The 10121-nt window shown below is 45.5% G+C and overlaps 1 protein-coding gene across 1 annotated transcript in view; it reads left to right on the top strand.

Annotated features, from left to right (window-relative positions):
* The window catches only part of bbs9 (Bardet-Biedl syndrome 9), a 123510-nt gene extending 117877 nt beyond the window's left edge, over nt 1-5633 (top strand). The window contains exon 22 of the mRNA XM_026317863.1: nt 3997-5633. Within this exon, the coding sequence (XP_026173648.1) occupies nt 3997-4283 (287 nt within the window). The 3' untranslated portion in view covers nt 4284-5633. The remainder of the gene's footprint in view (nt 1-3996) is intronic.
* Nucleotides 5634-10121: the final 4488 nt, after the last annotated feature.

Below are 10121 nucleotides of genomic sequence, written 5' to 3' on the forward strand. Positions count from 1 at the left end.
AAACACCTCCTCAGTAATTTGGGGAGCGATACTATAATAGATTTATTCCCTGAAGGACTGTTCACTGAAGTCAGCAATGTGCAGTGTAAGGACCTACATTACCCATGGTTTCCTGTCAAACTGACTGGATCCAGACACGGCTGTAGCGGAACCACTTGGGACTGAAAAGTTTTGGACTGTGTTGATCTTGACGAGAACTACCAGGCACTTCCAGGGAGCTCCAGTCCCACGTGAGAAGGGCTTAACGTCACGTCGTTCCCGCTGCAACGTGGAGCACCGGCCTCTGCTCTGTTTAGTCTACAGACGTCCACTTTGTTAGTTTGTTGAAGTAGCAGACTGACAAGACGTGACCTGACCCCTGTGGAGTCCTGTACAGGAGCGAGGCTGTCATCTTGTCTTACAACCTCAATGTTTATCCACCGCTTGCTACTGCTCCCCGAAGGACCTGACTCCACTCACTCTCTTATTTCCTGCTTGTATAGTGAAAAAGGAAAACCCAGGAGGGAACGATCGCTTCCCTGGGAGTGTGAAAATGGTCTGTGCACACAAGTGCAAGGAAAATTTCCACAGATCTGCTGTGTTTTTATAGGAATGTTATGATACGCAGATCCAAGGTCCTACATAAGAATGTCCTCTAGCGTTTCCACAGTTCCCAGTGTGGTAAGAACTATCATACATTTACAGTAAACGAAGCATCGACATCACTTTAAACCTCCTCACAGAATGAAGCCACGAGGACACGTGATGGAGAAAAGACCCAGAATCCACAAATGTGACTTTGAACCGTCTGTAATCAACATGTGAGGAACAGATAAAACTCTGTGACAGTAAAAACCACAAAGGATGTTTTTTTCAGAAACTTTTCAGATGAACGTAAAGTGATTTTTGCAGGAGCTGTCCGTTCAGCACCACAAAACTAAAAATCAAGTAACAACCAATGAGCTTTCAGTGTTTGAGTCCAGGCTCTAAGAATCCACAGTTCTCACTGTGCTCTCTAGTGAACCAGTCACTACATTTCACCTGAACCATGTCAGATATATTGGTATAAGTTTATATTATGGACCCAACGTAACCAGTGATTGCAGTGAGGAAATATGTTTGAGGATTTCACACACAGTTTATTTTTTAGTGCTGATCACGCTGCTGTTCGTCTTTCAGCAGGTAGGCTCCAGTACAGTTTTATTTACCCTGTTTTTGTAAAAATAGACAAAGGGCTCCTGGAGTGAAGATTTCCAATGGGGTGGTGATACTTTACATCATCAGAGTCAGAGCTGTTAAAGGACTGGCCGACCCAAACTACAGATTTTATGAGCTGAGGTTTTAACCCTTTAACAGCCAGTGTCTCCCCGATGTTCTTGTCCGCGTTTTGACCCAAATACATTGGAGGTGACGGGGACTGCATGTGTAGCTCAGCACCTTGAAAGAAAATATACCTGAAGGCTGGATGGCACCAAGGAAAAGAGTCAAACTGAACCAACCTGTACCCAGTTCTGTTCTAAACGCCGTCGGCAGGACCCAGTGAACGAACCCTGTTATCCTTCACCTTCAGGTCCTAGTTGTGCTCTAAAAACAAGCCACAGACCCGAGGACCGCTGACCTTTGACCCCGTGAATGTTTACATGCTGAAGTGACAATCAGCAGCCACAGTCACAGATTTACCATCAGTGTTAATCGGGTTCAACTCTGAACTTTGACACCAATCAGAGGCGCGTGACCTCAGTGTGAGACCTGACAGCTTCCAGGATCAGTTTCAGGCTGGGACCGACACTAATGGTCAAACCAGTCGCACATTTTTCTGATTCACATTGACACATTTCTACAGTTGTTTTTGTAAGGACACTCACATTATGCCCTTTTTCCTTAACCCTAACCTGAACCATCATAACCCTGACCCTGACCCTAACACGAGTCCTGACCTAAACCTGGATCCAGCCTTAACTCTAAAACCAAGTCTAACACACACTCAGTTTATTAGGTACAGATGGCTAAATAGAAACACTTAATACAATTCAATGATAGAACAAAGTCCAGCCTCCAAAATGACCCGAATAAGACGGAACATAATCAGCTGCATCACTAGCTGTTGTTTGGTGTCCCTAATAAACTGACAGCTGAGGGCTGATTCACTGTTTTTTAATAGAGTGGGCCTGCTCCCTCATTTCTCTCATGTCAGACTGTAAAAGTTCTGAGGACAGGGTGTGTGTCAGTGTGTCCAAACTTTTACACAGTTTGCTGCCACTTATTTGTGTGTTTGTGTTCTCACTTGTTCCGTATGTGCAGATACATTTGCTGTGTGTGTGTGTGTGTGTGTGTGTGTGTGTGTGTGTGTGTGTGTGTGTGTGTTTAGCTCCTGCCTGTATTTGCTGTTACAGTGTGGAGGTTATGTGGTTACTGGCTGCTGGGCGGGGGGGCAGACAAGTTGCTGTAGGCAGAAAAACTCTCGTCGTGTGTTTTGCACTTAGTAACCTGTTTACATTGGGATTTCTCCAGTCGCCTATTTCTGTCATGTAGAGTAGAAACCTGCTTTCTGCTGTTTATTGATTCATATTATTTCTTACAACTAAAAGTAGCTGCAGATGTTACATCTGTCTGTCAGTTTTATTGTTATGACAAAACTTTGGAACTGACGTCACATAGAGACCAGAAAATCAAGATCTATCAAAAATCAACTACAATTTGAAATGATCAATATTCTTTTATGTTGAATCATTTTGTAACGTGTGTTTTGTGCTTAAACAATAAAGGTTTGAGTCTTTGTTCAGTTCAGACGGTTGTTTCTGTGACAGTTAAACACAAAACAAATATCTGGTCACTGATCACGTTTGGTTTGGTTTTGGTTTGGTTGGATTTACAAAAACATGATCCAGGTAATCTGATTTTTCTGAGTGACCTGAAACTGTTCAACTGTGAAATCTAAAATCCTGTGGGTGTTTAACCTGCTTCCCCCAGCTGTGTGTGTTTTCACTGTGCAGACTGTGTGTGCAGAACCAAAGAAATGATTTCAGCTTTGAACTAAACTACTCACTTCACTTTCTCAGTCTCTGTGTTAAACCCAGTCTTTCAGTCTGGTCACTTGACAAACTAATTCCAACGCTCCTTGATCTAAACCTTGTTCTACAAACTCAAACTGTCAGTCTGTTTTAGTGGGGCACATACTTCAAGAGGGTTTATGGCACCGTCTGCCACAAACACAGCACACACTCGACTCGAGCGTCTCTCTCTCTCTCTCTGCCATAGACGATGAGCCGTCTGATTAGAGCTGCTCTCTGGAGTCTGTGAACACACACACTTTCATGGACTGCAGACTCCACGTACATGCAGCGGCAGATACATGCAGAGACACATGCAGACGCTGTGAGAGGCTGTTCACACACACACACACACACACACACACACACACAGTCTCCAGCCCCTAAACCCTCTCGTTTCTCATGGAGATAAGTAGACGTCTCATTGTTGGCAGACAACAGTCCCGTTATCATCTTATCAGAGCCAGTCCAATCTGGAGGAGGTGGGGCTGCAGAGTGTGTGTGTGTGTGTGTGTGTGTGTGTGTGTGTGTGTGCTGTGGTTTAGTGGAGGTCCTTTGTCATGCAACAGGTGCTGGTGTCACTCAGTTTGTCCTGATGAGCAAACACCAGATTGATCTGATGTTCACATCAACCTGCTGCTCGTTGACCCTGTGAACACGACTTTTAACGTCAGACCACATCAACGCGAGTGTTTGACTCTGGGCGGGATCACGTCGTCATTTCTCACTAAAACACGTGTTAACCCCTGAACACGTTTCTGCTTCTGACAGCTGGGAATGAGTTGTCTCCAGCTGAAAGGTCTCACCGTGAAACCAGGTTTCAGGAAACAGACAGGAAACAATTTTTAAATGAGAGCAGGTTAAAGCACAATATTAGTGTCTGATGGATGGCTGGAAAGAGAAAAGTTAAATAATTGATTGTGTATAAATGCGTGTGCATTAATGCTCTTCGTCTTTTCTCATTCAGATAAGGACTCCAAGGAGAAAAAAGAGGTGTCCAAGGAGCCGCTGGAGGCCACAGTGAGAGAGGACGCTGGAGATGCAGTGGAGCCCATCAGGGAAAAGAAGGAGTCTAAGAAGGATTCAAGCAAAGAGGCCAAGAAGGACTCCTCCTCCTCCAAGGAGAAGAAGGAGTCATCAAAGGAGAAGAAGGAGAAGGAGGCCAGCAAGGAGTCAGGGGACAAGAAGGTGTCCAGGAAGTCTTCGGTAAAAGTGAAAGAGAAGAAGAAGGAGCCAGAGGCTGGAGACGCCTGATGGGAGCTCACATCATATGCATACACACATGCACAACTGTCTATACAGCACACACAGATACACACACAGGGTCTCCTACATACAACGATACACACACACACACACACACACACACACACACACACACACACACACACGGCTGCATGAGTGAATGCCACTTGAACATCTTCACTTCTGCAGCCTGAACACAGATTCACATGTAAATATAATGTCAGTGAACGCCTCATATTTCCGGAGCAATTTCCTCCCAGATGCATCGTCCAATAAAAACTAACACCATACCCCCCACCCCCCAACACACACACACACACACACACACGCTGCTGAGCCACACCAGTAGTTTTGGTGTGTGTGCTGAGTTGCTGTGGTGAGGTCTGAGCCTGTGGATGAAGGCGAAGTCCTTCTACTCCTCCTTCTCCTCCTCGGACATTTCGCTGACTCTCCTCGTCTCCGTGAAGCCTCAGCAGCAGCTGAACCCACATCCCTGCGCCTCCCTAATCCCAGTCCGGCCCCAAACCACCCCCCGCCCACGCGCACTTCGGGATGTGACGTCAGACGTGCAGGACCAGGCCTCGCTGGAGCCTCCCCCGCCTTGCAGCTAAGAATAAACCGCCCGCAGTGTCCTGCCGCCTCACTGCTTCCGGGTAAATCAAGGCCACATCCTACAGCCACCCCCCTCCCCCCGACCTCGTCCAGGCAGGTTTTAAATCTGGGACAGTCAAGGACACGCGGCTGCTGATGGGCACATTCTCGGGGCTGTGGGGTCAAAACCAAATAGGCGTTTCTGGAAAAAGACAGGGTGGCGATCAGGACGCCAAACACCCCGGGAATGTTTCCTCTGGTCCTCGTGGAGGCCGGGTGTTAGACGCAGTTTAGCTCCAAACAACACGATGTTAAAACAACACAACCTCTTTTCTGACTTGGCCTGGTTGTGACCGTGCACGTCAGGCTGTGCATGTTGGATCAACTTTTACCTTCTGGAGTCTGAGATTTAGCCAATTTTAGACTGTGTTTAAAACTTAGTTCAACATGTGAGAGAAAGAGGTTTGTCTGTACTATAGTCAAAAACAGGCTTTACTGACAAATGTTTTTATCCCTCAAAGACAGATTGTTCGGGGAACGTAGTTCTGTCTCGGTGCAGGTGTGTGACTTTACTGTGCAGATTAAATGTGGACCAACTGTCTTTGAAATGAAAATATTTGCAGCTTTTTATTTGTCGCAGCTCGAACCTGAAGCGAGGAGGTTAGTGACGTCACAGAGACTGGACGCAAAGTACTTGATGTTACTGTTTCAGAATACTTTAAATGTTTGTACTGCAGTAGTTTTGTACGGTTGTATTAGCTGCTCAGATGTACCGGGCTCCTGTTCTGCTGTAGCCACAGTCTGAGAAAGAAATAAACCTTATTTATGAAATACTCAGTAAACTGGTGATCACAGCGCTCAGTCACTGCTTCGCTAACATGTTTATTGTACCAGTTGTGCTTCTGTTGTGTTCCAGTGGATGGGAATGATTTAGTAGGTGTTTACAGGTGCTGGGCAGGACAAATAACGACGTCTGTCCCTTTCAGCTCCGTCCACACAGAACCTCATTTCCCTCAGAGATCCTGGATCCTGCTCATCCTCCTTCTGTAAGTGTAAAACAATGTGACTGATTTCATGCTATGGATTTTCCTTTTTCTAGACCCTCCTGATCATTGAGGAAGGTTTTAGTCCTTGTGGTGTCCAGGCTGGAGTTCCACTGGGGTTTCTGTTTTTTTTTACAAAGACGTCTATACACAGGTCGTACAGTGTAAACCTTTAATAATCCGATCAATAGGAAAAAATATTGATCCAATCGTTTCTTGTTGGAATAAATAGACTCTTTCTGAGCAGGTCTGCCCCACGTGGGGGGGACTCGCTTTTTGTTTCCTGCAGATTAAACACTTCACTTTGCACATGAAAAGCTTCTTCAGCAGCAGTGAACAGTGTCCATGTGAAAAGTTAAGGTGGAATCTCTGATCTGAATCAGTTGAGTGAGATTGACGACATATGTGACAGCAGCTACTGAAACACAAAGTATTATAGTAGAGTTGTTGGTGTTGTCCCTATTGCAGGTATCAAGAACCCTGTGGCAGGTTCTAATTTTGATCCCCGCAGCAAATGCAGCTCTTCCATTCCTGTAGTGGACTAAGTGTTGGAACCAGCTCACGCTTGTCTCGTTGCTGAACAGGACTCACTCTGCTGCTTTTGGAAGTGTCTGTTTCTTTTGGTTGTGTGTTGTTTTGGGCTGTGGGGGCGACGGCAGCTGCAGATTGGGTAACGGTGCTGAAGCTGCTGCTGTTTCGTTTGGCAGCGGCTCCGGCTCTGTGTACGTTTAGGAGCGCTGCAGATAGAGTTTCACAACCGCACTTGTCTCTGTTTCACTGTTTGTCTTTCTCAATCAGTCAGACGTTTTCACTTCACCCCCTCAGCTCATGTTTTCATCCCCTCACATCTCCACAGAGCTTCCCCCTGTATCATTTCCCCCTGGCCTCTTCCTTCACACTTTCTCATCAGTCTCTGCTGTAGTTTTTCTTTACATCTGCTGCCTTTTGGCCTCTGTTCTTTCTTTCATCATCTCTTTTTACTTTCACCTTCTGCTTTCTGTTCCTGCCAGTCTGCGCCTCCATCTATCAGCTCTCCTAAAATGACCAGCCCCTCTTTCTTGTTTTCGTTCCTATTTCAGTTCTCGTTGCCCCTTTGTCCACCCACAGGAGCAGTTCCTGGAAGTCTGGAATATTTTTAGGGAACTCAGAGGAGCAGGTCCACCAGAGGAACTCACTGGGTCCAACTTTAGATCTTTGGTCATGTTTCCAACATGAAAAGTCCCTAGATCCATGGGCCTCAGACAGCTGCAGATGGTGGTGATGTTTTGTTTGGATTTTTCCTTTTTTAGAAAAATCCATCTCTGATTGCACAAAGTTACGCAGCCATCACTGTGTCGGAATCAGTTTCAAGTCCAGATCACGTCCTCCCTCTGCAACTCTACAGTAATACAGATTTTTAACAGGAAGCTTTTGGAGACACATTTTTTAAAAAGTTGCACTGTGGGAAATGTAGGAGCAGCAGTTTTACAGCAGTTCATCTCAGGGTATTTAGGCCTCTGCTGCTTTGACTTTTTCCTTCAGCTTCATGAAAACACCAGACCAGTTCACTGATAAATGGAAAATGTTAAATATTTATTGATAATTGCCACAAATGTCTCATTTGTTATCAGCTACACACACAGAGCAGCTCTCTGGAGTTAGTTTGTGTGAGTGGAGCTGCTGTTGTGCTGATGTATTTCCCCTGATCCTGTCGACAGGCTGAGATGAAGTCAAATCCAGGCCTGTTGGAGAAATACAGCTGCAGGTGACGAGGTGTCTGTGCAACACTCATGGTATTCAGTTAGAATGAGAATCCTGCTTTAACATTTTGGCTGTTTCAGACACATCGGTCTTTGTTTCTGATATTATTTGGATGTACTTATTGATGCTGATGCTGACTCAGTAAAAGCTTCCAAAATGCCCAGATGTTGGCAAACAGCTGTAAACACAGGACAAGTGGCAGCTTCTAAACCGACGATCCAGAGTCTTTTCTCAGTTTCTTCACCTCCGTTTTCCTCTGAGTCTCTCTCCTCCAGAGCTGCTCTGTCTTCCTCCTGCTTCTCCCTCTGGCTTGTGTTTCTGCCTTTAAACACTTTTCCAGATTTTTGTTTGTTTGTTCCCTCGTTCACGCCTTGGTCCAGTAAACCAGCTCTGATGTGAGCAACCACCAAACACGGGTGCACACACGCCCAGCTGTTAAAGACATCACACAACAATGGTCCAACAATCAAAGTGTAACCGGGCCGCCGCAGCACTGTGGACACGGGGTAATAAAAGCTGCGTTTGGGTTCAGACGGCTCTGTGCAGCTTTTATTTCAGAGCTTATTTCTGTCTCCCAGGGTTTAAGGCGTAAACAAAGTGGATCAGATAATTGCTGCATCGTTTTACTCTCACTGCAGATTTGAAGCGTCAGCAACGTTTCACCTCCGCCACAGGGAGCTTAAGTGGCTCGGATTTCTTTTTTGTGTGAACGGGACTGATCCCATGTTTTGATCCCAGAGGAAAATTACCAGAAATTATATTTTGTTTCCTTGGAAACTACATCAGGCTTTTGTTTGCTGAAATTTCTGCCATGTGCAAAATAGAAAAGGCAGCAGATTTTAGATCTGATTTTCTCCTTCACTGGTAAAATCCATATTGACACTCTGAGTTCTCTCTAATGAGGAGTGTTCCCGGCTCATGTTTTGGTCTTTAATGAGGGAACTTGCAGTGGGTTTCACCTCACAGCACATTGTTCTGGGTTTGAACCCCAGTCGATCCAGATCCTTATGCCATATTTTAATGCTTTCTACTCTTTTTAATCATTTGATATTTTATGTGTGCTCTTTTCAGCGTGTTATATCCAGCACATGGAAAATTTGTGCCACCATCTTCTCTGAACCAGCTCCCACAGGAACAGCAGTGGATGGAAACCTGTATCAGTCCCCGTTTCCCCAAAGCTCAGGTGGAATTGGCTCCTCACCTGGATGGAGACCTACTCTGTGTTGTGTTTGAGCTGAGAGAGTCCTGCCCCTTTTTCAGCCTCTTCAGAGCGTCGGGGTTAGGGACTGTATCAACCCAGGATGTGGACAAAAAAAAATACCCCAGTCCAAATCTGGTCGTAAATTAGCCAAAGTGCATCAATACTGGGTTCTCACCATTGGATCGATGCTGGTATTTCCAGCGTGTCATGCTCCACACCCCATCCACAGCTCTCTAAACAAATTAACCAAAAATGCTGGTGCCACATTCTGGTGATGTGCCAGTGATTTGAGCTGCAAGTGTCAAACATGCTGCCAAGGTACAAATACATCTGCCCTGACCCCTAAACTCTAGTCCTAACCCTCTATCCTCAAATCCTAACCCTAACCCTGACCCCTAACCTTTAACCCTAACCCTAATTTAATATTTATCCAGCATCAATGTTGGATGTGCCAGGTGTTTAACATTAATGTTCATGTAATCTGACTACAAACTTAAAATTTCTTTTGAACATTTTCAGTCAATGAACACATCATTTCCTGTCACATGATTCTGTTCATGAGTTTGGCTCCGCCCTTTTCTGCACTGTAGGTTTGTTTATATCTGAATGTCACAGCTTTGATTCCTGTGTGTGTGTGTGTGTGTGTGTGTGTGTGTGTTTGTGGTCAGACCAGGTGACCTCCTTCCTCTCTCTGTTGCCACCTTGTGGTTAAAATCACACACACACACACACACACACACACACACACACACACACACTTTTGCTCTTTGAATCACATGATCTTTGATGCTCTGTTCTCTTTGAAACACTCAGCTTCTCCTATTAAAATACTCTGTACAACACTGACACACACACACAGTGAAACTCTGCCCCACTGTCTTTTTCTCTCTCACACACACACACACACACACACACACACACACACACACCTGGACGGAGCAGCTCTCAGATCGAGCAGCGGCTGACGCTCAGTTAAAAGCTGCTGGGTGGGTCCTAATTATTTCTTTGAAGACTCGCTTTTCCTCCTGTCTGAGCTTCACTTTAAAGAGGCCAAATGCACACACACACACACACACACACACACACACACACACACTGTCATGCCTCATCTGTCATATAAGACTTTAATGTCAGCTCCAGACAGCAGATTTATGGGAACATAAAGCTCATAGGTAGAAGTGTGTATATGGTGAAGGTGGGTGTTGAGTTTAAGAGGCTTCTCCATGTTTGTGTGGAGCTGTGCCCCCTGATGATCAGGCCCACGTTTGTCTT

Source organism: Mastacembelus armatus, chromosome 16, assembly GCF_900324485.2.
Source record: "Mastacembelus armatus chromosome 16, fMasArm1.2, whole genome shotgun sequence".
Taxonomy (NCBI): domain Eukaryota; kingdom Metazoa; phylum Chordata; class Actinopteri; order Synbranchiformes; family Mastacembelidae; genus Mastacembelus; species Mastacembelus armatus.